The sequence below is a fragment of the Pleurodeles waltl genome, chromosome 6 (genome assembly GCF_031143425.1).
Source record: "Pleurodeles waltl isolate 20211129_DDA chromosome 6, aPleWal1.hap1.20221129, whole genome shotgun sequence".
NCBI classification, from domain to species: Eukaryota; Metazoa; Chordata; class Amphibia; order Caudata; family Salamandridae; genus Pleurodeles; species Pleurodeles waltl.
The window spans coordinates 130,632,890-130,660,810 of NC_090445.1; the positions used below are offsets into that span (position 1 = coordinate 130,632,890).

Consider the following 27,921-nt stretch of genomic DNA (forward strand, 5'->3'; position numbering starts at 1 on the left):
GATGGGATGTGAAGTGGAGCGTAGTATAATGAGATGCCTGTGCTTAAGGAATTTGTGATAGCTTATAAAAATAACTGCAACAACCAAAGGTGTCCGGGGAGGAGGATGGGTGCATGAGAATCTACAGCACTACATGCCACAAACAGATGCTTACTGGGTAAGTAATATTTTCTGTTCAAGGCATGCGTGGCTGTAGATACACATGCTGAGCAGAGAATGAAAATAGTCCTCCTCCATAAGCGTTGGCTAGCCTGTGGGGGTTGCAGCTGTTTGAAACAATATAGATAGAACTGTTGGCCCACATGGGCTTGCTAACAGGCCAGCACATATACACAGTAATAATATTTCATAAATGTATGTGGTGTAGACCACGTAATTGCTTTATATATATCAGCTATAGGTTTATTACCTAAGAAGGTCATTGAAGCTCCTTTTTTGCAAGTGAAGTGAGCTCTAGGAGGGATAGGTAAAGTTATTTTAGCTTTAGCATAGCATGTTTCAATGCATTTGAGAATCCAACATGCAATGCCTGACTTAGAAATGGGCCTTCCTTTGTGTGGTTTTGAAAAGGCAACAAAAAGTTGCTGTGTCTTCCTAAATGCTATGATTCTATCAATATAATACAAGAAGGCTCATTTGACATTTAAGGTGTGTAGAGCCCTTTCCACAGATGAATCAGGTTGGGGAAAAATACTGGTAATTCGATAGATTGATTAAGGTAGAATTGAGATACCACCTTTTGAAAATATTTTGGATTGTTAAATAACACCATCCGATTTTTATGTAGTTGAAAGAAAGGTTCTTCTAAAGTTAATGCCTGAAGCTCACTGACACTTCTTTGTGAAGTGACAGCCACAAGGAATGATACTTTCCAGGATAAGGACTGGAGTGGGCAGGAGTGGAGGGGCTTGAATGAAAGGCCCATTAATTTTGTTATTATTGAGAATCCAGGTGGGAGCTGGTGGTACCCTGGGAGAAATGACCCTTTTAAGACATTCCAAGAAGCCTTTAGTAACTGGGATCCTGAATAAGGAAGTGTGTTGTCCATTTTGCAGATATGCGGCTACTGCCGCTAGGTGTAGCCTTATAGATGTAAAAGCTAGACCAGAGGTGTGGAAATGAAATAGATAACAGATAGTCTCCTGAACATTAGGTTGTAAAGGATCAATTTGTTTGGAATGACATTAGTGAAAAATTATTTTCCACTTTGCAGATCAACAAGCACAAGCAGTGGGCCTGCGTGCTTCTTGACGATGTCCATAAAGGGCTGCGGTAGGTTCAAATAATCAAACTCTAGGACTTCAGGAACCAGTTTGCAAGGTTGAGTGATCTGGGGTCTGGGTGCCTGATTTCTCTACCGTTCTGAGTGAGAAGGTCCTGCCTGTTCGGCAAAACCTTGTGGGGAACTATTGAGAGTTCTAGGAGTGTGATAAACCATGGTTGCTGCACCCATGTGGGAGCTACTTGGATGAGGGTCAGAGATGTCTGCCAAAGTTTGAGAACCACAAACAGGAGCAGTGGGAGCAGTGGAAAAGCGTACACAAGTATCCCTTGACCAACTCATTCATAATGTGTTGCCCCTGGACTGTGGGTGTGGGAACCTGGAGGCGAAGTATAGACATTTTGTGTTTTCTGCTATGAGGAAAGGGTCTATGTCTGGGTGACCCCAACGCCAGAAGTATGGGAGGAAGACTTCCATGTGGAGTTCCCACTCATGGACCTGTTGCCACCTCCTGCTGAGGAGATCTGCAAAGATGTTGTCCGTTCCCAGGAGATACTCTGCTAAAAGGTCAATGTTGCATCAGAGAGCAGAGTTCCAAATGGTCTGGGCTAGATGAGAGACCTGAGGGGACCTTCTTCCCCCCTGCTTTAGGAAATAACACATGGCAGTCAAGTTGTTCGTTTTGATCAGGGCTACCTTGCCAATCAGGTGAGGAAAGAAGGCTTTGAGCGCTAGATGACCAGCAAGCAACTCCAGGTGATTGATATGGAGATGTCCCTGGACAGTGAGATGTTACAAATGTGGTCACCAACCAGTGAGGGAGGCATCCAACGCTATGGTTATCTGCGGGACTGGGTATTAGGAGATTGTTGGAGTTTCCCCCATTGCAGAGAGTGACAAGCTTGATGGCAGACTAACACTAGATCTTCCCATGGACCCTCAACCTTTGAACACTGATGTGCTAAGCATTCTGGCAACTACACATGTTAAGTCTGGCCTGAGGTACTATGGCTATGCATGAAGCCATCATACCAAGGAGACACATGACTGTCCTCACTGTTACTTGCTGATGAGGCTGGAACTGGGAAATTAGCGCCTGGAATGACTGGAACCAAGCGGCATTGGGATAAGCTATCCCTTGTTGTGAATCGAGGATGGCTCCTAGATAGGGTTGTATTTGGAGTGGCTGGAGGAGGGATCTGTCTGAGTTGATGGTAAAGCCTAGTTGATTAAGTATGTTAATGGTGGCCAGAGTGTGTTGGAAGCACTGTTGACGAGTATCGCTTTTGATGAGCCAAATCATCTAAATAGGGAAAAAGCATCAGCAGGTACTGTGCCAAGCGTGTCATGAGTGTCCCAGGGGTCATCATGTGGTGGAATGGAGTACTGGTGTCAGTCGTTCTCATCCCCTCCAAAAGAATGAATAGAACTTTCTGGGGAATATGTTGCTGGTGCAGGAGGTGAAGGTGGTGCAACAGATGTGGTGGTGGGATGGTGTGCAGAGGGCTAGTTGCCTTGTCCGGTGTATCCTCGGCACTGCAGCAGGACATCTTGAGTCATCGAGCTTACCGATCCTGCAGCGTCTCCTTGGAGCAAAAAGATCTGTAGGCCACACAGGTGGCTTCTTTATGGTCCGTACAGAGGCACAAGTTAAACACCTGATGGAGATCAGTGTGTGGGTGCTTGGTGTCTTGTTGAGGGCAAAAGCGGAAGGACATTTGTTCAATCATCAGATGGACATGGTGTGGAGGGAATTTGGAAGATAAATTCCGACCCAGAGGGCAAAGGCCCACCACCAGGGCTGCAGCTGATTCAAGTCACCCCGATGAAGTAGGCGTTGATGCACAGACGAGGGAGACTAAGAAGAATCACCGTTGAAACAATACAAACAATAAGGTATGAAAAGGACAAAAGGCAATGATGTCGAACCATCATCCAGACAGCTGTAGAAAACAATCTAACAATGGAGCCAATGGTGATGCTCATTACCAGCAAGAGGAGGAGTCACTCTACCTCGTGACTCAGAAGACTTTCTCGAAGAAAAGCAACTTGCACACTTCTGAGCTCAACACTAGATGGCAGGATCATGCTAAGCATGTGTATCTACAGCCACACATCCCTCTAACACATATTTTCTGATTTAAATGCTCCCATACATTAAGTATGATAATAGAGAATAATGAAGGACTACAAGAATGCCTTTTGACATTATGTTATTATTCACACAGTTGACCAGCTCCAAATTTTGCAGACTGAGCTGACTTTCTCCGTAACATAGATGGTGCAAACGTTTAATAGGCATCATGAGGACTTTCTTAGTTTACCAGCTTGAGTAGAATTTTTATGCTTGTGTAGAATTTTTATGTGATATTATGTGATCTACAATGTTTTAATTGTGAAAATAAAAAATGCCTCTTTTTGCCATAATAGTTCAAAGTAATCCTAAAATAAGGTCAGCGTAGGTGACAATATCAAAGCTTAGATCGTGATCAAGAAAGACTTGTCCTCAAGAACACGCATACTTAGTGAAGGAACAGCCCTGAGGCACTTTCAGGTTTAAATAAAAATAATACTAAGGCATTTATCAGAAGACCCTGTAGCATTGTTAATAGAAGGCCCAGACCCAAAACGTTATTAAAATACCACACATATGTCACTCCTAGGCAAATCCCTAGTCCACAAGAGAAAAAGTAACCCTGGGGACCCATCAGTAATCTTAGCTGTAGAAAACTCATGCTTGGCTTTTCCTGTAGAATTCACAATTCAGGGCCCTACTTGTAGAATACTCAGCCCTGAGCCCTGCCTTTAGAATTCACAGGTCAAAGCTCTACCAGTATAATACTCAGCACTGAGTCCTACTTTTCGAGTATACAATTAAGGGACCTGTAGAATACTCAGGCCTGGGTGGGCCCTACCTTTAGAATTCACAGTTTAGGCTCCTGCCTGTAGAATACTCAACCCTAAGCCCTGCCTTTATAATTTACATGTCAGGACTCTACATGTGCCCTGCCTTTAAAATACACAATTAAGGGCCCTACCTGCCCTGCGTGGGCCCTTCCTTTAGATGCACGATTCAGGGCCCCAACTGTAGAATACTCAGCCTGAGCCCTGCCCGTAGAATACACAGTTGAGAGCACTACCTGTAGAATACTCAGTTCTGGGCGGGCCTTGCCTTTAGATTTTGCAATTTAGGCCCCTACCTGTAGAATACTCAGTCCTCAGCCCTATCTGTAAAATATGCGCCCATTATCAGGAAACAGAGTTTAGGATACTCTACATATGTGTAGGATGCTAACAACCCTATTTATAGCACTTTACTGAAGGGATAAGTGAAGGTGGGGGACACTCTGCTTCACAGTGGGGGTAATGCAGTTGGATGTAGGTACAGTCTGCAGAGCGCTTAGTGCCAGCTCACTCAGTTCTTAGAAGCTTGGATGGCTTAGTTCCTAGATACTGGTGTGCAGACACTCCACCCCTATGCCAGATTTGTTGTCTATCGTAAGGTGTAAAGATCAGCAGGAACTCACCACTCTCATACTTGCAGTTGGACAGGTTTATCACCAATCGTCTGGAAAAGAAAAAGAAGAAAAAGATAGAACAAGAAACAGAAGAAATTCCTAGTGTAGTGCAGCTGTGGGATTCCAGCTCATTGTAGAAGAGCACCAGCCCAGATGGGCAACAAGCTGGTGTTCCCTGGATCACACTAGGTGGACCAGGCTATACAGAAAAGAAGTGCCCCGAATGTAACAAAATGGAAATCATAGTAAAAAAAAAATATGACATTTAGTAATAATTACGTATATCATACAATGATTGGAAATTATTCAGAGCAGTGATTGGGGATAGAGAAGCCCGGTAAGAGCAACCCAATTAAAAAAGTTGCAAACAATTCAGGGTTGACTCAGCAAACATCATTCCAATGTAGAAAATAGGAGTAATTAGCAAACAGTACTGGCATTTCAAATATCATGTATTTAATGTAGCACTTCATACCTCCCTTCTCCAGTTTCTAAGCACTGTATATAAGCGATTGCTCAGTTCACAGACCTTCAAAGGACAAAAGGGTGAGTTAGCCTCACCAGGATTGGCATTCATGACCTGTAAAAGTTCATCCATCAGCAGAGAGTGTTTATCTGATAAAGCCATGGTGTTGGCGTACAGCGCCTTCAAAGCCACAGAAGTGTAAAAGCAAGGGGTATTTGAAAATAGCTTTCATGTAAGGTTAAAATTATTATGTAATCGGGATTTTGTAATGTTTCAGGTATTCGTGTATGTAGTTATTACACACTTTTGAAGAGGTCTTTTGGAAGATAAAGCAAGGAATGTTTTCCATTTAAAGGTAAGCAGTGATACTTCTTGCATATTCTGTGCTCATGAGTAAAAGCTTAATAGAAGTGTGCACAATTGTAACAAGCCGAAGAAAACAGCTCACTGTTCAGAGCTGGGATAATTTTTCAAAGAAATACAACAAGAATTGGCAAAGCCAATAGATCTTGTCTACGTGAGAACTATTGACTTTGCCAGCGTCTTTTAGCTAAGTTGTAAAACAGCGTGGTTGCTGTTCGGCTTGGCTAAAAGCTAGTGCCATGGCATGAAGGAGAGTGGCACAGAGTTTTGTGGAGTAAAGTGAAGTAGAAAGGCGTAGTGTGGAAAGGAGAGGAGTACAGTAGGGTGGAGTGCCTTAGGGTAGAATGGTGTGGCATGGAGGGGCGTAGAGTTGAGTGGTGTATATATACTTCTCAAACAATGCCATATAGATGTTGGCTACACTTGGTGCGCAAGAAGTGCCCATACTTACACACTTCGTTTGTTTCTACACTTGACCCCCAAATTTGAATATATTTTCTTCCAATACTATTTGTAGGCATTCCATAATAAAATCCCTGGGCACATCTCTGAGATGTTCTTCCATAAACCACTGGACTGCTTCTAATGCCTCCTTTTGGGGGATATTGCTGTACAGAGCTTCAATGTCTAGAGTGAACAAGGTATCCTGGTTAGGAATAAATGGATAGCCCTCAACACAGGTGATCATGTGCCTAGTATCCTTAATATAGGACTCAATTCATGGCACTTGCAGTCTTAAAAAGGAGTCTATGTATTTGGATAGAGGTTCTGTGATTGATTCAGTAGTGTTTCGATCACCCAAACAGCAAACCACCATAGTCGAGATCGAAACACAACAGGGCGACAGAGTACATGGTCAAAGGGAGATCAACATGTGTTTCCTCGAATACTACTCAATCTTTTATGCCCCACCCACGGACACTATTAGTAGCATTCAGGTCCAGGAATTAGAGGCTCTCACCCTTCCAAAACTAAGCACTGAAGAAAGCCTATCCCTAGCTGCCCCAATATCAATAGCGGAAATTAAAATAGCGATACAGGGTATGGCAAGGGGCAAAGTTCCAGGAACGGATGGACTCCCTATGGAGGTCTATTTACTATTCCAAGATCTACTAGCCCCGAGACTTTGCGAAATGTACACCGAAGAGTGGCATATCAACAAACTGCCTCAATCAACCAATGAGGCCATAATGATCCCCCTACTTAAGCCCGATAAACCGCCCTCAGACGTCTGTTCTTACCGCCCGCTATCCATGTTGAATCTAGATTATAAAATATTGAGCCGGATACTGGCAAACAGACTTTTACCCCTCATGACATCACTGATACACCAAGACCAATCGGGATTTATCCCGCAACGCAGCACAGCACAAAATATCAGGCGCTTAGTTTCAATACTGCATGCCTTGCCTTCAACAATGCCTCAAGCAGCGATAATCTCCATAGATATAGAAAAAGCCTTCGATAGCCTAAGGTGGGACTACCTAGAACAGGTCATGTTAAAACTTGGACTAGGAGAGGGATTCACATGCTGGACAAAACTACTGTATTCCAACCCCACAGCGAGAGTACGTACAGGCAACACCATTTCCGACTCCTTCCCAATAGGTAGAGGGACCAGGCAAGGCTGCCCACTATCTCCCCTCCTGTTCGCTATAGCAGTAGAACCCCTTGCACAAACAGCAAGATCCAAGAAGTGCTTTGAGGGTATTTTAATCAATAACTGGACATACCACATAGCGCTATACGCAGATGACATGCTATTATTTCTCAGAAACCTGGATATAGACTTATCTGGTGCAATAAATATGCTAGAAAATTTCGGTAAGGCCTCCGGCCTCCGAATCAATTGGAGAAAATCCTCCATCTTCCCACTAACCAAGGACACTATAGAACCCGTAGAAACCAGGGGCCTAACTTGGTCCCCGAACACATTTAAATACCTACGGGTCAACATATACCATACAGTAGAAGATCTATTAGAGGGAAATATACAGAGGGCAATAAGAGGAATCAAAGCCAATATGCTCTTTTGGAGCACACTACCATTGACTGTCTTTGGGAGAGTTGCCCTGCTCAAAATGATAGTACTACCCAGGTTGCTGTACTACTTCTCCACTATCCCATTAATAATCCCGAAAAGAGTGTTAAAAAATATTGACTCCCTAATTGTAAACTTCATATGGGGTCTGAACAGGCACAGAATCGCTCTTAACACCCTCAGAAGGCCCACTGCGGAGGGTGGATTAGCCACACCAGACTTGGAAATCTACTACTGGGCAGGGCAACTACAATGGCTGGCTAAATTAATCAGCAAACTCTCGGGCACAAAGGATTTACAAATCCAACTAAACTGTCCTCTCGAAAATATTGTTAATATACTTCTGAACCCCAAAAAACCTAAACAACAGCTCCCGCTGTAATGGGAAACATCAAGACATTGCTGGGAGCAATTTCTGAGACGCACCCATACAAGATCCCCATATTCACCTGAGATTCCCCTAGTAGCCTTAAACCGCATCCCGAAGGGACACATCGCAACACACACTCATAAACTGATAGCATATAACATCATGAAGGTGGTGGATATGTACAGTAATGGTAAGCTCTGCTCCTACGCGGAGCTCCAGGAACAGTTTAATCTCCCCTCCGGCCTGTTCTTCACCCACAATGCTTTGGTTAACACTATCCAAAAACTATGGGGAACAAAATCTAGTGAGCCAAATATACATGAAGGATGTCAGTTCCTCTGTTCAGTGGGAGACCAGAAGGGGGCAGTCTCGGGAATATACAGCTCTACATAGCAGCACCTGTGTACCAATGAATAAACTTAGAACCAAATGGCAGACAGACCTAGATATTATACTGCAAGACACTCAATGGTCAAGAATCACCTCTCACATCTACCCAGTATCCAGGAATGCAACATTCAAACTGATAAACTTCTATATCTATCATCGGGCATATCTAACCCCACAATTGATAACCAAATTTTATAACACGAGCAACTCTAAATGCCCTCGATGTGAAGATCCTCCAGCAGACCTGGTACACATGCTTTGGAACTGCCCGAAAATCAGCTCATATTGGTCAGAAGTCTTTAGGAAAATATCCTCCAGCACAGAAAAATCACTTTCGCCTACCCAAATAGTGGCAATACTGGGGGACTTTCCTCGCCCTTCAGCTAAAAAAATAACCAACAGGTTTACAGACCTGGCACTAATACTAGTAAGGAGAGAAATAACGGCGCACTGGAAGGACCCGGGAGGTCCCCAAGTGGTAAGATGGCAAAATGCACTAGAGAAATGGGGTGGAACTGAAAGCGCGGTGCTGCTGAAAGAAGCCCTACAGGGACTAAGGTCTAGAGACGATGCTAAACAGTGGGATTCCCTGCTGGAAAATCTAAAATCTATAGATGCTTCCACATCAGAGGATAACAACTCCAACAATGAATCAGAAACTGAATAGACTGTTACATCTGCAACACAAAAACACCATGGAACACTGATAAAGCTCCTAACAGCAGAGAATTGTTGTAATAAGAGGACTTGAAGATGGACAAAGTGCACATGGGGGTGAGGGGGGGTAAATACTCATTGTTGGCTGTAATTTAATAATTGTATCATTACATGCTATAATCCCTTGTTAAAAGCAATAAAAAAAATCACAAAATAAAATAAAAAAATAGTGATTTGATCAGTCTGTACGGCGAATCAATTGCATTTTTGTGTATTTTGGGTACTCCGTAAATGCTGTACATTCTTGGGTTTGCAACATTCAAAAAGTAATATTCTTTGTTGCATATGTGGCCAAAAATGAAGGATTTCAAGGACATCTATATATGTTACAGATGTTGGAGAGCAGTGCCATGTAGATAAAGAAGAGTGGGGTTGAGAGATTATCCTTGTGGTACTCCACAGATGAGGTTGGTGCTGAAGGGATGTAAGAGGCCAGGCTGACCGACTGGGTGAGTCCAGTGAAGAGCAGATCTAGTGGTTTTGTGTTGGCATTGAATGAGGATGAATAGGAGAGAGACTCTCCTGGCCCCATCCCTACCAAGGCATGTCAAAAGTTTTTACAAGCCCAGGTCAGCAAACTCACAGCATCTTGTGCCATTAGTAGCTTGTTACTGATAAACACAACAGGCTTGTTTAAAATCTATAATTAAACATAGCAGTTCGAGCTCTAGGCCTTGAAAAAGCATAGGGCCTGGGGATCAATGAACCTCAATCATCAAGGCCAACGATGCTGGAATTGTTAACAAGGGGTGTGGCATATCAGTTTCTCTGTGACCGTTTTTAGGTCTCGCTTACACAATACATCTGCTGTGCTGCGAAACGTATTATTTACAAATCAGCTGGCTTATAACCCACTCACAGCATAACTTTAGTTGTTTTTGTTGTCACTCTCATTTACAATTTATTACTCGCTTAGCACCCGTAGGCTTCCCTTCCTTTTTTATGTTAGCTCTTCCCTGGATCATAGACCAAGTACATCTGTTTTTATATTATCTGCCATCCCTATTGACGCTTTAGTTACTTACACCCACAACTCTACTACTCTATGCCACTACACTACACCACCCCACTCAATGCCATGCCAATCCACTCTACTCTGTGCCACTACATTCTATTCTATGGCACTCTAGTCTATGCCACTCCACTGTATGCTATGCTACTCTGCTATGATCTACTCCACGCCACTCTATGTCACTCTGGTCTATGCCACTGTACTCTATGCCACTCTACCCAACTCCATTCTACTCTGTGCTACTCCATTCTACTCTAGGCCCCTCTACTGCACATGCCACTCTATACCACTCCACTCTATGCCGCTCTACTCTACCCTGTTCTACGCTATACTACTCCAATACGTGCCACTTTACCCTACTTCACTTTACTCTACTTCTCGTCATGCTACGCCATTCCACTCTATGCTACTCTATTCTATGCCACTCCACTCAACTCCACTCTACCACACTCCATTCTACTCTACGCCTCTCCATTCTACTCTTTGACACTCCACACAGTGCCACTCTACTCTATGCCATGCCACTTTACAACACTCCACCATTCTCCCCGCCACTTTACTCTATGCCAATATACTCCACCCTACGCCACTCCATGCCACTCTACTCCTGTCCACAAATGCCACTCTGCTGCAATCTACGGCACTCTATGGCACTCTACTCCACTCTATGCCACTCCACCCAGTACCACTCTACTCTACACCACTCTACACAGTGCCACTCTATGCTGCGTCACTCTATGCCATTTCAATCCTCTTTATGCCACTTTAATCCACACCACTCTATGCCACTCCACTCTACTCTATGCCACTCCACCCCACTGTATTCGGTGCACTCCACTGTACTCTACATCTCTCTACTCTACATCACTGTAGTCTACACCACTGTACTCTACAGCACTCAACTCTACCCTACTCCGCTCCGCTATATGCCACTCCATTCTACTCTACGCCACTGCACTGCACACAATGCCACTTCACTCTATGCCACTTCACTCCATGCCACACTAGGCCATGCTACTCCTGGCTATGCCACTGCCCTGTCTTCCAGCCGCTCCACACTATGCCACTCAACTCAATTCCACTCTACTAAACCACATTCCATTCTACTCTACGCCACTCTTTTCTACTCTATGCCACTCCACACAATGCCACTTTATGCTACTCCACTCTGTCACTCCACTCTATGCCATGCCACTCCACCATACACTACTCTACTCTACTCCAAAGCCCCTCACTCCACGGAACAAAATTGCCCCGTTTTTTGAATCAGAGACCAAGTGGCCACGATACATTGATGACATCTTCATTTGGACAAGGACAACAGAGAATCTGAATGAATTCCTATTGTGGATCAATCTGTGTGACTTGAACATGAAGTTCACTGCACACACGAGTCCACAACAAGTAGAGTTTCTAGATACTTTAATTCGTCAACAAAATGGACAATTAGAAGTAGATCTCCATGTCAAACTTAGCACTAGAAACACCTTGCTACACTTGAGTAGTTTTCATCCACAGAATCAAAAGCATAGCATCCCATTTGGACAGCTTAGATTAAGGATACATTTTACCAATGTACAGGATTATGACACTTGTGCAAAAGTTATGAAAGAGAAAGTTGAAGGCTGAGGGTATCCTAAAAGACTGGTAAGAGAGGCTCTCAAGAGAGCAATATTTTATAACAGAGATTATCTGTTAAAGAATCAAATACAGCGAGCAGAACCTAAATTAGTATGCATTACAAGACATTCTGGGCCTCATTCTGACCCTGGCCGGCGGCGGTAGCCGCCGGCCTGGCGGGGCCCGCCAGAATACCGCTGTGCGGTCAAAAGACCGCCGCGGGTATTCTGGGTTTCCCGCTGGGCTGGCGGGCGACCGCCAGAAGGCCGCCCGCCAGCCCAGCGGGAAACACCCTTCCATGAGGATGCCGGCTCCGAATGGAGCCGGCGGAGTGGAAGGGGTGCGACGGGTGCAGTTGCACCCGTCGCGATTTTCGTGTCTGGGGGCCCCACGACACCCCATACCGCCATTCTCTTCCTGGCGGCCAAAACCGCCAGGAACAGGATGGCGGTATGGGGCTCGGAATCCCCATGGCGGCGCAGCAAGCTGCGCCGCCATGGAGGATTCCCCAGGGCAGCGGGAAACCGGCGGTACACCGCCGGTTTTCCGTTTCTGACCGCGGCTGTACCGCCGCGGTCAGAATGCCCATGGGAGCACCGCCAGCCTGTTGGCGGTGCTCCCGCGGTCGTTGGCCCTGGCGGTTTTTACCGCCAGGGTCAGAATGACCCCCTCTGTGTTGAATAAGAAAGTTCGCCAGATAATTAACTCCAATTGGCACATATTGAACACTAACACGGAAGAACACCTACAATTACCGAAATCCATGTTGGCACATAAACGCAATAGAAATCTAAAGGATCTTGTGGTGCGATCTCACATGGAAAAAAACTGGAAGTCTAGTACAGAAAATTATTGATGGTAGTGCACCTATTCTTGATCATTTCCAGTGCACTACATGTAGGGCATATCCCAATGCTATTCAGACTGATGTATTCAATTTTAAAAAAGCACATCATACCACTCAAAACCGCTGAATTTCTATGGTTTTGTATGATTAAAATGAAAGCCTAAATATAACATCCCGGTAACCATTGTTTTTAGGTGAATTTCTTTGATTTTTTTAAATTCTATTTCCTAACTATAACATCCCTGTAACTTTTGTTTTTTTCAGTGAAAATCTATGGTTTTTTTAACGTAAAGTCACTTAAATTACTACCACTGCGCACAGACTTTGGCCGTGACAGCGGAGGTTGGTCGCAGGGCCTGCAGCCAACCCCCTATAACCACCGAAACCCGCTTCGGGCACTGCCTTCTGTCAGCCCAGGTTGTCTCTCAGCAGCAATCGACAAGAAATGACCCACTTGCCACAGTCACTGCTTGAAGATATTGCGCTTAAAAAACAGCAAGGATGCAAAAACCTCCAAAGTTTACAGATACGTTTTCAAGGTGAAAATGCACTTGCTTTGCCTTGACCATGCTGACAAAATTAGGATGATTAGTACTTTACAGAAGTGGACCTTCACCTTGGGCACCTGTTTTGTTTATATATATATATATAAGTGCTTCCCGTTGAGGTTTGATTTCTGTCAAATGAGCATCATGTCAGAATGAATCTTGCCCTGAGTATTTATCCAAGAAGATGCCATTGTTTTGTGCAGAATGTCTACCCAACTAGAGTACTTTCTACTGGGTAATTAGTAAGTGCTACTTCGCTGGGTATATGCATAGTGCATCTTCTACACTACAACTGCTTAAAGGACGCCCTGGTAATGTCTCCAGTGACCTTGTGTCTGTAACTTTGCCAATGGTATTGCTCCTCGAGCATCTTCATCAGATAACTTTTCAAGGTGGAATTATAGATCTGCAGTTCCACCTTGAAAATATATATTTATATATATTTTTTTATTTAATTTGGAGGACCACGGGAGCAAAGTTTTTGCCTTTTTCCACATGTTAGCGTGCAGGGAAAGCAGAGTTATGTTTGCTGTCAGCTCCCACCAAGCAAAAGCAAACAGCAGGAGTCGGCCCTGGGAGGTGGTGGTCCCCAGGGCCATGTATGGCTCCAAGATACGGGCCGCGCGCCACCCTTCCATGATTTTAATTTTGCCCCAGGGAGGTGGTGGTCCCCGGGGCCGGGGTCCGCCACGAGCCCCCCGTCTAATTCATTCAATAGCCCTGAGGAGGGGGCAGTCCCCAGGGCATGTGGGGGGCACGCCCTCCCGTCACATACTATCAAAAGTTAACTTCTGAGAGGTGGTGGGGCCTTGGCGGGGTTCACAGGAAACCTCTATTATTATATAAGTATTTTGCCCCAGGGAGGTGGTGGTGTCCAGGGCACAGCGAGCTGTGCAGCACCCCACTTATTTCTTCATAAATATTGCCCCGGGGAGGTGGTGGTCCCCAGGGCTCCCGAAAGCTCTAGGAGGGGTGCCAATCACCCCCGCCTATTTTATAAACATAACCCCAGGACTCCTGTAAGCCCTAGAAGGAGGGCCCAGTGCAACCACCTCCATTTTTTTTTTAAACACAAAACCCCCATGGGACCTAGCCCATCCACAGGCAACAAAACACAGAATATTTTTTCACTACGAAATTCGCAGATGTGCCAAGATTTTTGTTGTGATTAAAAAAAATGTATAGTTTTAAGCCTTAGGAGGGGGAGCTCAGTGGGACCCCTGTACCAAGGCTAGGGAGTTTGGGTAAACATACTCTGCTCCCTTTTCTTTTTTTTTTTACATTTATTTTTGAAACGTCTCAAAATGGCTGCCAACACTTCCTGGTTGAAGTGTTGGCAGCCAATCAGATCTCTGCACAAGATTGAGAGTATTTATGAAGCCTTCACCCCTCTGGATATACAAATTTGGTTTTCTTTTAATATTTCAAAAACTACTGAACGGATTTACACCAAATAACAAAAAGCACTCTTTCTGCACCAAGAGCTACATACCTGCCAAATTCGGTGTAATTCCGTAAAGCAGTTTGGGCTGTAGTTGTGTCTAAAATCACTCCTGGAATTAAATTGGGAAATGAACTGTTTTTGACACACACACCTTTTTTTCCCCTCGGCTCCCGCTTGACGGATCACCCCGAAACTTTGCATGCGCAACAAGATTCTTGGGCAAATTTTTGGGGGAACATTTTGTGAAGGTTCACCAAACTGTGCCAAAGATATAGTCAAGTCAAAAAATGCTTTTCTATTGAAACTAGGTCTTAACTATAACTACCTACTGGCAGCTGCCAGTAGGCAACAAATAACTGTATATATGTATGTATATCTCTTCTCAAAACATTTGACAAACTCCGCCATGCATTATTAGCACCGTCCGGTTTCGGCGTGCTGTGGTTACATATCCCTGCAAACCCTAACTGCATTACCCCAGTCTTAGGCGGGAAGCCTAAATTAACAGCATGAATAATGGAATGGCAATAAGACTGGATTGCATCAGTGCCTTGGGAGTCAGGCAGGATGTCACACCTTTGCACAACATGAAACTGGATTCTTGGGTCCAGTTAAGGGTGTATATTTGTGCGCGAATCAGAGGGATGAGAGATTTTGTAACCAACAAATAATGGAAGATGAAGACAGAGTACAATGGATCATGATCATTGTAGTTTCGTCTAAAAATGTGAAAACACTATTCAATTGAACAACTTAAAAAACTGTACTGGCCTTATGTTACAGAACAGCTGTGATGCAGTAATCATCAGGCAGCGAATTATGAAGCTCTAAAAAAGACCGTGCTTTTGTGTGGTTCTGTCATATATCCCAGCACATTCACTGCAATCCGGCGCAGTGTTCATGGTTGCGCCCTGCACACCTGTCTGAAGGTGCACCATGGCGCAAACATGAACACTGCACCTGATTTTTAATACGGGCCCTGGTGGGAATGTCTTTCAGGAATCGGTGTGAAGACTGGATGAATCTCCTGGAGCAATGCGGTGTTTGGGTAAAAGTGGAGTGGGTGTTTTCCTGGGAACGGTGTGGTGTGGGGATAATAAAGGGATGAATTTCTTGCTGGGGATGTATGGTCTGTGGATGGATCATCTGCAGAGAGATGTATGTGCTGTGTGGGTGATTGTGGGCTGGTATCGTGGGAGCGGTGAATCACCTGGACGAGTGTGTGTGGTGAGGGAACTGACTGGTACATGGGTGTCAACAGGTAACAAAGTAACTGACATGATCCAAAGCCTCACTACTAACCTGTTCTTTCTTTTCTTCTTTCTCCGAGTCCTGTTCGTGTCACGCGGCCGAGAATTTTCGCAGGAGTCTGAGCCACTGGCACCCGTAGGTGTGAAAGGGCCGGAGGCAGGTGTGACACTCACAGGGTCTTCAGTAGGTTGGCTGCCAGGACTCCCTATGCAATCCAGTGAGAGGCTGGGGGACTTCATCCTAAAACAGACGGAAAATCTCTAATCAGCTGCCTTGCAGTCAGAGTCTGACCACAATAAAAGTGGCCCCCATCAGTGAATCAAAAAAGTGGCTACCATTTGCAAAACGAGGCCTTTTTTAACTTTTAAATACACAATGTATAGGTGTTTGGCAAAGTATGGGAGACTGTATGCATTTGAGCTTGCGCCGGGCAACATTTGCAGTAATATCAGGGAAATCAACAGTAAAACCCAGCCCACAGAACATAGACCCCCCCCCCCCCAACCTCACCCCGTACAGTCACCTGCTAGTCCAGCCCTTCTATCATTGCCAGATTGCCCTTTAGGCCAGTCCAACTCTGCTTGTAGTTTGAGATCAGCCCATAAACAGGCTTTTTTCATTCAAATTAAAATTGTCCTCCCACTTTGCCTTGAATGCTGTACCCAAGCCCTGCAGTATATGGTACCCTGGAAAGCCCAAAGTCCATTTATAAAGTATCCTGCAGACTCCAAGTCTCATGCATTAATTCACAAAATCTCATTTTAGAACACAGGCTCCCTCACTTGCTGGGTGTGACTTTTAGAAGTTTAAGTAAACTTCCACTCATTGGAAGGCTTGAACGGGCCTATCTGGCAAAAAGGTGGAAAACAGTTTTGTTTCGTGTACTAGTTATAGGAGATGTATCTTTTCTGCATAGTCACACCAGATTTTATACCTCTTGCTGGACCCTATGGTTTTGCTGGCTTTAGAACTTTGGACTTTATCCCTGCTAACGACTAGTAACATGTTGTGTTCCAAGTCTTAACATGGTCTAATTGGCAATTTAATGTTCCCGTAAGTCCCTAGTATGTGGTATAAAATGTACCCAGGGCCTTGAGGTTAAATGCCACTAGTAGATTGCGGCACCTATTGTGCCATCCAGTACAGTAATAGTGCATACAGGGCTTCAGGCCTACCACTGCAGCAGGATTGTAACAATGCAAAATATGCACAAATGCACAGAAAACTGTCAAAATAAGCTGCTTTTGACAGATAAAAAATCTTTCCTTTTAAATATTAATAAGTCACCGACATGTATGTCTTTTAGCCCTCAAGGTAGAGTGTGTGTATTTAAAGGTAAGACACATAGAAAATTAATATTACCATGTTCCTATGGTCAAAAGGCTCTAAAAGCTATCTTCACTCTGGCAGGCTTAGCAGGAGTACAGATTAAAATACCAATACTGTATCTAGGGAATGAGAGCAGCTACAAAAATAATTAAACCAGTAATTTTATTAGTCAGATATTTGATAAATAGTTAGGAAAAGCAAATTTTAGAAAGTCACCCCTTACCTACTGTCAGAAGGCTAATTAGTATTAAGTCTCTCCCAGCTCTCAGTCTGTGTTCAGCATTAAATTGGTGTGAAAAAGGTGTGAAATGCCTCACAGGAGCAAACAATTGACTGACCTGAGTACGCAAAAGACAGAACTACGCAGAATATGCAATATAGGGGCATGCTTTTAACATAGCAGTGTCAAATCTGACTTGACGGGTCAGTTGAGCCACATGTAGCAAGTGGAAGATACTTGTAAGGGAGAGAAAAATATACCAAGACAGTTCTTGTGTATCTACTGTCTGACTGCTGGAGAACCATGCCTTTGTCCTCCAAGACTTCAGTCTCAGGGTTTGCTGTGGGTTCAGTGCCTTTCCTCAAACTGGATTTTAGTGTAAGATGTAGGAGGACACTAAGATTATCAAAGTACACACCCAACCCCGGAGGCAAAGTTTAATGTGCTGAAGACTGTTGCCATCTTGAAAATTTCCAATGTAGGTATGGTTGACTTTGGGAAATTTTACCCCATTGGTTAGGGCTTGCCCAATATTTGTTCCTACACATTAGTTAGTGCTAGGCATAAATGTCTTTCCAGGCAACATGCCAGAACACTTCCTGGGCCTGCAAAAGATCAGAAGAGGACTTGGACCTTTTGTCTGTGACCCTCGATGAGCCTTGAAGGACTGGACCTGCTCACTCTTGTACCAGGACAAAAAAGTGAACTCTAAGGGTGTCAGTTGGCTGACCTCCGGTATCACTAAAGGGATACTGCAAGCTACAAGAGGCCTTTCCCTTGAAGTGTATAGCTGACTTGTAGCAACTAACCTGCCCTGTTGTTGGCCACTGCTGTACACCCTTTGAGTCTCTACGTGCTTCCCCTGAGTAGCTTTAAAAGTGTACTCTTGTGGTGGATTGTGATATAACAGACTAATCAGAAGGTAAAATCTTTTACCAGGATGAACCTGGTTGGTGTATCCGAACTGTGCTCTACCATGGCCAGCTTCAAATTACACCTAGGTCATGCTCTACAGCAACTATTGACTTTCATTGGTCCTTTGTACTTTTTGGCACCATTTCTACTTAAAACTTTAAAAACATAGCTCTGGTTTTTGTTATTGGATTTAGCTTATTAAATTTTACTCTCTTTGTCTAATTTGGTTTAGGGTTTTTATTGTTTCGCATTTTGACGCTATTACTGTTTTGGTCCTGCATAAATACTTCACACATAGCCCTATGTTAAGCCTTTCTGATGTGTGCCACAACAATCCAAGGGGTGGGATTATCTTGCCCATCTTTGTACAAGGCCTGCTGTGTATTGTTATATTTAGCTACAGTGTCAAGTACCATGATCCGTGAAACTCTCCTGGATACTTTCAATGATAGCTATTGCAGCTCTCCCAGTTAGTGAAAATTGGTGACTACATCATTGATCCCATCCTTATCTCATGCAGTGACCCACAGGGTTTGTAGCACCCATCCTTTTCAATATGTGTTGAACCGCTAGTAGAACGTCTCCAAGATTTAGGCAGCTCATCAGTTTGCTGGTGACACCCAGGTGTATCTAATTGGACCCCCATTAATCCACCTCAAAAATGAAATCTTCCATTAATTTCATACACATATGTATGAAACAAAATCACCTAGAATACAATGATTTAAATATATGGGGCAAGAGTGTTTTGGGGGTCGCAAAACCACAGAGTTGGGACTACAAGACACCTTTTTACAATATATTTTATGAGCTGGAAAAGTCTTTCCAGTTTACAAATGGGCCTTTTTGCCCCATTATGAACTGCAAACAAGAGGGGGCATCAAAATGGCATCCTGCTCACCCATTCGAATCTCAATAGAACGGATCAATAATGCTTCACAACAGCACTTGTGGTATCACACAACCGATAGTATACTTACACCTCAAAGGGAGTGATATCTGATTCACAAAGGCACAGCCGCCCATGCCAGACAGTTTCCCCTTTGGGAATCATGTTGGGCACCCTTGGGGGAGCAGGCAGCAATCCAGGTGACCACAATATGTTCCCCTGGCCCTCCGATGGGTCCCAAAACAGAACAATTTGTTTTTATAGTAGGACCTGTCCTTTTAATTGACATGGACTGCTTTAAAAAAGTTTCATTTTGGGGAAAGCAAATGCAAATGCAAGGATGGTATTTTGTTGCTACTTACAGGCCACCACTTTGCATTTACAGCTGTTCAAAGGGGGTGGAAACTTGGAACCCCAAATTAAATAATATTCATTAAGCAGGTTGTTTTGCGTACCTCTCCGAATTAACAATTTGCGACGCAATCTTCTAAAAGTCACAAAATCAATGCACAATTTGCAACAATATTTGCAACCTACCTGTACGTACAACAGGGTCAAAACTCCAGATCCTAACCCAGAATTCCAACCTAGTAATCAAACTTTTGTGGCCAAAAGGAAAAACTATGACATCACTCGCCACATGGCTACCTCTGCAAAATACCTAAGTTTCCTTCTTGATGAAAACATAAACCACAAGTGACGCATCCAAGCTAAGGCTAGATTCCATTTTAATCAATTCGAGGAATGAAACATATTCTCTCCCCCAGGATCTGAAACTAACAACTGAGACCACTGTTCGCTACATATTTCACTATTGCCCTTCTCAATGGCCAGCTAAAAAAAAACTCAACCACTTTAAGCCCTCATTAGGTGTTGCCAGAAATAATGATCCCAGACAGTATACCCACGCCTAGATCTGGCACGGAATTCTCTATTTAATACAGATTAAATTCCCTATTAACCATCTCTTCTGATCATGTTGTAGAAAAGGGCCAGTCCCAGACAGTAGATAGGAAAGATTTCAGGGAACAGGAGGCTGTGGATTGGCAGGAGTAGATCCTTCGTTGCGATGTGGGGAGTGAAATCAGGCAGGGGGCTGTGCTGAGCCTGCGGCACATTGTCCTGCAATGTTAGTGTCAACATTTTCCATCCAGTAAAAATCGGGCCTGCCGTTCCTGCACTTGGAAAATTGGCCAGTTGTGATCAGGCACAGCTGGACATGCCGGCTCTTCAGCTCCTCTGGAGATAGCAATCCATTTGATTCATAATCGGGACCGAAGAGGTGTCCTTCAGGCAACTGCTGGGTTCCTCACCACATGAACAAAGGAATCAAATCACCTCTATTACCTCCCCCAAATGGCTAACATTTGAAGCACACCATTCGATGAGAACTACATGTCTTATGTACAAAGCTTTAAACCTACAAAACTCCCAGGGATCTCTCACGGATATAATCCTTATCTGGAGGCATCCTGCGCTACAAAAGCAACAAACGTTGGCAAAGCCAACAGGTCTCGCTTATACAAGAGCTTTTGGCTTTGGCAATGTGTTTTAGCCATGTTCTACACCAGTGTGGCTGCTGTTCAACATGGCTAAATGTTAGTGGCATGGAAGGGAGTGGAGTGGGGCAGTAGAATATCCTAAAGTGGATTTCTTGGAGTTTTATAGGGGGAACAGAGTGTCGTAGAGTGGAGCAGAGTTCAGTGGTAGCGAGTGTCGTAAAGTTTAGTGTTGTAGAGTGGAGTGGCGTAGAGTGGGGTGAAAAAGGGTGGAGTGGATTGCAGTAGACTGATGTAGTGGGGTGTATTGGAATGGGGTAGAGTGGCGTGGATTGGTGTGGCTGGACTGGCTGGGGTAATTGGATTGTAGTGGGGTGGAGTGGATTGGATTAGATTGGATTGGGTGGATGGATTGGACTGAAGTGGGTGGATTGGATTTGAGTGATAGGACTGGGGAGGGGTGTATTGGATTGGGGTGGGGTGTATTGGACTGCATTGGAGGGGAGTTGGAGTGTGGTGAATTGGACTGGGGCGGAATGGGGTGGATTAGACTGTATTAGAGTGGGATGGATTGGATTGTGGTGGAATGGATTGGACAGGGGTGGGGTGGACTGGATTGGAGTGGACTGGGTTGTATGAAGTGGATTAGAGTGTGGTGGATTGGAATAAGGTGGGCTGGTATGTATTGGGTGGACTGGATTGGGGTTGATTTAATAGAGTGGGGTGGGGAGGACTGGAGTGATGGAATGTGGTGGATTGGGTGGGGTGGATTAGACTGAATGGGGTGAATTGGATTGGGGAGGGTGGATTGGATTGAGGTTGGGGTGAATAGGAGTGGGTGGATTGGGGTGGACTGGGGTGCGGTAGGGTGGACTGGAGTGGAATACACTCGATTCGGATGAATTAGAATTGGAGTATGGTGGATTAGAATGTAGTGGACTGGACTGGACTTGGCTGATTTTGTGGATTGGAGTGGGGTGGCTTTGACTGGGGTAAATAGGATTGGATAGGGATGGGTGGACTTGATTGGAGTAGGGTGGACTGGATTGGAGTGGTGTGGTGTGGATTGGAGTGGGGTGGATTAGAATGGAGTGGGGTGGATTTGATTGGAGTGGGGTGGAGTGGACTGGAGTGGGGTGAATTGGATTGGTGTGGGGTGGGGTGGATTGGACTGCAGTGGGGTGGAGTGGAGTGGGGTAGGGTGGATTGGAGTGGGGTAGACTGGAGTGTGGTGGAGTAAGGTGGAGTTCTGGATGGGGTGGACTTGACTGTGGTGGATTGGATTTAGTAATTTCATTGTAATAAATGCACCCCAACATGTAAAATATATATCCGGATATGAAAAAAGAGTGGGCAGAGAGTAATATATTGGCATCTCAACGATTAATGGAAATTATTGTTAAATATACAGAGATTGATCAAGCTGAGCTCCAAAAAAACACTGAAGCTTTAAAAGGTGGACATTGATCAAGGTTAAAATAAGGTTAAAACAAAAATGAGATGATGGTTAGTTTGGAAAAACAGGAAGATTTCATTAAGGCAAGAAATGCACAAATAGTTTACCTTGACAAAATTGACTATGAGAAAGGCCAGATCTTCACGTTTGTGAAACGTTTTGATACCATGAGGGAGACAGAACTTAACTGAGCAGAATAGGAATGTGCAGGATGACAAGGTTTCAGATACCAGCTCCAATGTTAGCTGTGATGTAGACTCAGAGGACAGCTGTAGCAAGTTAAAGGTACCAGCTGGTACTAATGAGCTGCCTTTGGTAGATGAACTTTATTTATTAAGGTCAAACAGAAAACAGTCTCTACGACCGAGTTTGCAAAGATTTCGCCAAGACAAAGGCGAAACCAGCAGAGGAGAAAACGGAGGCAGGCACAAGCAAAGTCAACAAACAAGGAAAAAGACAACATGGAGTCAATAATACAACATAAAAATAATAGAACAGTGATTAACTCATCAGACATGGAATTGGCTGAATAAATACTGAAAATGTGGTCACTAGGCCGAACATTTTGACAAACAACGGACATGAGTTATTGTCAGACATGGATTGATGTGCTTAGATTTATGCAAAAATCTAAGTTGGCCAAATGGCATTTACAAAAGTCTATGTTGTCCAGGATCAGTATTGCCAATATGGAAGAGGTTAGTAACCAGAAGAGACTGCCTGTGTCAGATGTACAACTATTAAGAGATCTACAGGAGTTTGAAAATGAAGAATGTGATGTAATTCGACCCATATCAGAGCAACAAATTATTGTATTGAAGAGATGGAGTTAGAGGTCTATGGAAGGAGTGTAACTCTGTTTAAACCAACATCCACCTTTATACCAACGATTCCCTGAGATGGGATTGATATCTTTTATGAGCTGGTTACTAATGAAGTAAAAAATCTCTGTACGTTTTCCAACAGGAGGAAAAAAGAATACAAATGGAATAGGGACGAAATTTTATTTTTGCCTTGATGAAAAAACTTAATTCTAACCAACAAGTTGTGATCAGAAAGTCTGACAAAGGCGGAAATATAGTGATTTGGTCAAGAGACATGTACATAAGAGAAGCTAACAATCAGCTGTCAGACAGAAGCTGTTACATACCAAGTAACAGGACACAGTGGGCCTATGTTCAGAAGGAATATAACAAAGAATTATTGAGTTGGAAAGATGATGGTCTCTTGACCCAGGATGAATATTTATTCCTGAAGAAAGATCATTTCAGGATTCCCATATTATATTTGATTCCAAAGGTTCATAAGTATGTGACTTGCCCACCTGAGAGACCAATCATATCCGCTATTGATGGACTGTTTGAAAATACCTCTAAATACATTCATTTCTTTTTACAGGAATATGTGAGAACTTTAACATCATGTACAAAGGACACTGGAGATTTTCTCAAAAGAGTTTATGACATACCCTGAGATGAAGAATATGTGTTGATGACGTTAGATGTCACAGCGCGGCATACCAGCATACATCATGAGTATGGTTTGAAGGCAGTTGAATATTATTTGAGGAGCAGATCATTAAAAATGTTCAAGCACATCCTTCTCAGCATGATCAAAGGGTGTCTAGAGAACAACTATTTTCTGTTTCAAAATCAAATATTTAGACAGACACGTGGGACCGCGATGTGCACCTCCTTCGCCCCCAGCTATGCCTGTTTGCATGTTGGCTGGTGGGAGGAACAGGTGCTCACCGTGGAACACAGTAAAATCTTTTCAGAACATGTGGTTTATTGGCTACGCTATATTGACAATGTTTTTGTTGTATGGAGCGGTACATCTAAATCTGCAGCCATTGTTGTGCAGGAGTTGAACCAAAACAATTTAAACATTCATTTTACAGAACATATAAACACTAAGGCCCTCATTCTGACCTTGGCGGGCGGCGGAGGCCGCCCGCCAAAGTCCCGCCGTCAGATTACAGTTCCGCGGTCGAAAGACCGCGGCGGTAATTCTGACTTTCCCGCTGGGCTGGCGGGCGGTCGCCTTCAGACCGCCCGCCAGCCCAGCGGGAAAGAGGCTTCCACGATGAAGCCGGCTCGGAATCGAGCCGGCGGAGTGGAAGCTGTGCGACGGGTGCAGTTGCACCCGTCGCGTATTTCACTGTCTGCGCAGCAGACAGTGAAATACATGTAGGGGCCCTCTTACGGGGGCCCCTGCAATGCCCATGCCAGTGGCATGGGCACTGCAGGGGCCCCCAGGGGCCCCGCGACCCCCCCTACCGCCATCTGGATCCCAGCGGTCGGACCGCCGGGATCTGGATGGCGGTAGGGGGGGTCGGAATCCCCGCGGCGGTGCAGCAAGCTGCGCCGCCGTGGAGGATTCAATGGGGCGGCGGTACACTGGCGGGAGCCCGCCAGTGGTGCCGGTCCGACCGCGGCTTTACCGCCGCGGTCGGAATCCCCATTGGAGCACCGCCGGCCTGTCGGCGGTGCTCCCGCGGTCCTCCGCCCTGGCGGTCAAAGACCGCCAGGGTCAGAATGAGGGCCTAAGTCCTTGACTGCCATGGCCAAAACGACGGGAGCACCGCCATCAGGCTGGCGGTGCCTCCCGGAGTATTTGGACCGCAGCGGTAGCGCTGCGGTCGCACCCCCGGGGCCGGCGGTATACCGCCATTTTAGCCCCGGCGGTGATAATCCGCCAGGGCAGCGCTGCAAGCAGCGCTGCCCTAGGGATTATGACTTCCCTACCGCCAGCCTGTTTCTGGCGGTTTGCACCACCAGGAAGAGGCTGGCGGTAAGGGGACTCAGGGGGCCCCCCAGGCAGAGCCCCGTCGCGCATTTCACTGCCCGAATCTGCACCCGCTGCACATCAGCATTGCTGCCGGTGGCAATGTTGATGTGACATTTCCGCTGGCCCAGCGGAAATGTCAAAATAGGGAGCCAGCCATACCGCCAGCAATGGCGGTATTCTGGTGCCCGCAACCTCGGCAGTCTGCCATGCAGACCGCCGAGGTTGTAATGACCCCCTAAATGTGTAGAATTTTTGGATTTACAGGTTTTTGTTGAAGATCATATATTACAAACTAGACTCTCTTGGAAACCCACAGCTGGGAACTCTTTGTTGCATATATCTAGCTTTCACCCCAGACACACCATTCACAGTATACCCTATGGTGAGTTCCTAAGAGTGAGGAGGAATACAAGTACCAATCAGGGTTAAGGGAGAAGCAAAGTAGACGTGACCCTTAGATTTAGGCAGTGAGGATATTCTCAACACATTATTGACACTGCTATTTCTAAAGTAGAAGAGACCACCAGAGAAAATATATTATTTTCACAAGATAAATATAAATCTAAGGAATCGAGATAAAGATGATAACCATTTTTAAATCTAAACATCAGGCATTGAGGGCCATTATGAACAGAAATTGGAACATCTTGAAATCAGACAATATTTTGGGTCCAGTCATTTCAAAAGTCCCTAAGATGGCATTTCGCAGAGCTCCCTCCATGAGGGACTCTCTGGCTCATGATAGCCCAGAAACCATGGTTAAAAACACATGGTTACAGAAACATGGCTTCTTCACATATCATAAGTGTGAAGCTTGTAGGCATGGATTGGATATGCAAGAAATATGGTCAGCATTTTTCCAAGCACCCATAAAAATACAGGGACCTTATAATTACAGGACTGAATTTGCAGTTTATGTTCTACAGTGTATTTGTGGTTTGAAGTATGAGGGCAGCACAATTTAGCGAGTCCATAAAAGGGTGTTACAACGTATGAGGGTGATCACACATAAGGATTGATCGTACCCAGTGGCCAGGCATGTTTCACCAACAAAAAAAGGGGAGATTGAGAGCATCACGTACCATGTGATAAATGCCTGTTCCGAACCACCCCAGGGGTGGTCATAGAGAGAAGAGATTAAGACAACTGGAGAGCAGCTACATTGTTAAACTAGGCAAGGTACCAAAAGGGCTTAATATGGAAGAAGACTTATATACAGATTTATGAAATGCTATGAACAGGATGTATGAATAAAGTATTGCCTGAGTAGTTTTTAGTCAGGATAACTAGTGAAGGAATGCGAGCTACCACACCAGTGACAAGATTGTTTTTATCTCACTATATTTTCAGCCCTTTTTTATTTGTTTTTTGTTGTTGTCACGATGTTTGGACTTTTTAATAGGATGTCAGACTGGCGGGCTGAAGAGAAGCTGGAAGACAAACCATACAGCCAAATAAATTGTGGAACATGACAAGGGCAGGTTCTTAGTAGGCAGATAGTGGGTGGAGACAGGTAATCGTGAAGACAGAAGTGAAACCTATGGTGGCAATCAGTAAAATTAGCCCAGAGTGGCATAATAGTAGAACTGGAGTGATGAAAAATATGCGATTCATAAGTATTGAGTGAAGGGTGAACTCTTAGCAATGGGTGCCCTTTTTTTTTTGTCCAGGCGCTTTTGATTACCGTACTTTGAGCCATGGCAACAACATGATTTGGGTGTAAATTTGTAGAGGTATGCCCACTTGGGCTACATTAGCGCTTATGGGCAGAGGAAGTTAAAGAGGTTTTGGGCAAAATGGCTGCAAATATATATATGATGTGATAATGTGAAGTAGAACGGTAATTTGAGGTACGCAATGAGTTGGTAAAGTGATGAAATAAGAGTTTATAGCAATGACTGATTTTTATTTACTAATAATGATATTGAAATTCATAACCTCTGTAATGCAGTATAATGCTGTAGGTATGTAATTTTATGCACAATACCAGATAGTGTCTGTGTTGGTAGCTATTTACATATTTTTCGTCTTTACATTTGGTTACTCTTAAAAAATTCAATAACATCAGAGTATGTATTGTGATTTCTTTTTCAGTTTTCCTCTGTTTGTTGATGTATTTTGCAATTTAATGTTTGATACGCAACTCGACAACACAGCAGTCTGTTTTCACTGTGAACGGTTCTGACCATGTGACAGAAATACAGTTGGTCAGATGGACACAGTGCGTTATGTGAGCAAGGCCAGGGTGCTGGCTGAAATGAGCCATGGCAGAGCTGGACGCAAATAAAGGATTTTGGTGTAACGAAATTGGTCCATATCTGGAGTTTGTTTTCTAAGGAGTGAAGGATGCAAGTTCAATACTCGTGTTGTTCCTGCACTGGAGAATGCTATGAAATAAAATATAGTTGGATTGGAGTCTGGTTGTTCTGCCTGTTCTTTTTAAACCAGACCTGGGGTGTTGGCCTGGAGTTACTTAACAGCAAAAGTTATAGTTTTTTCAGATAAGTATAACTATAACTGCTGAATTTCTATGGTTTTGTGTGGGTAAAACGTGAACCGAACTATAACATCCCTGTAACCTTAGGTTTTTTCACTGAATTTCTATTTTTTTTTTTTAGACATAAAGTAATACACAATTACTGAATGTTAATACAACCACTGCCGCACACAGGCTTTAGCTGTGCGCAGCAGGGGTTGGCCACAGGGCCTGGCCTGGGGTCAACCCAGCCACCCCCTGCACGCATTCAACCACACCCAGCACACGGCCTTCGGCCTTGCACGGCGGGCATGTGGTGAGTGAGTGGGTGTATTTTTTTTTTCAGCTGTCTTGGGATCTGCAGATCCTTTGCAAAGTTACAGTGGGAGCCATGCTGAGCGCCACAGTTGATCCACAGATCCGTCAAAAAAACAAAAAAACTGGGGCAATTTTATGCCTATGACACGTCCTTCAGTGACCCCTCCATGTGTCCTGTGGGGTAAGCATACCTCTATCCCATCACTTATTTGTGTTTTTA

General features: G+C 44.4%; 1 protein-coding gene across 1 annotated transcript in view; it reads right to left on the bottom strand.

Moving 5' to 3' along the window:
• The window catches only part of TTLL6 (tubulin tyrosine ligase like 6), a 165,812-nt gene that overhangs the window by 105,950 nt on the left and 31,941 nt on the right, over positions 1-27,921 (bottom strand). Inside the window, exons 2-3 of the mRNA XM_069237573.1 lie at positions 15,861-16,049; positions 4,750-4,790 (exon numbers count right to left, since the gene is read on the bottom strand). Of these exons, the coding sequence (XP_069093674.1) occupies positions 4,750-4,790; positions 15,861-16,049 (230 nt within the window). The remainder of the gene's footprint in view (positions 1-4,749; positions 4,791-15,860; positions 16,050-27,921) is intronic.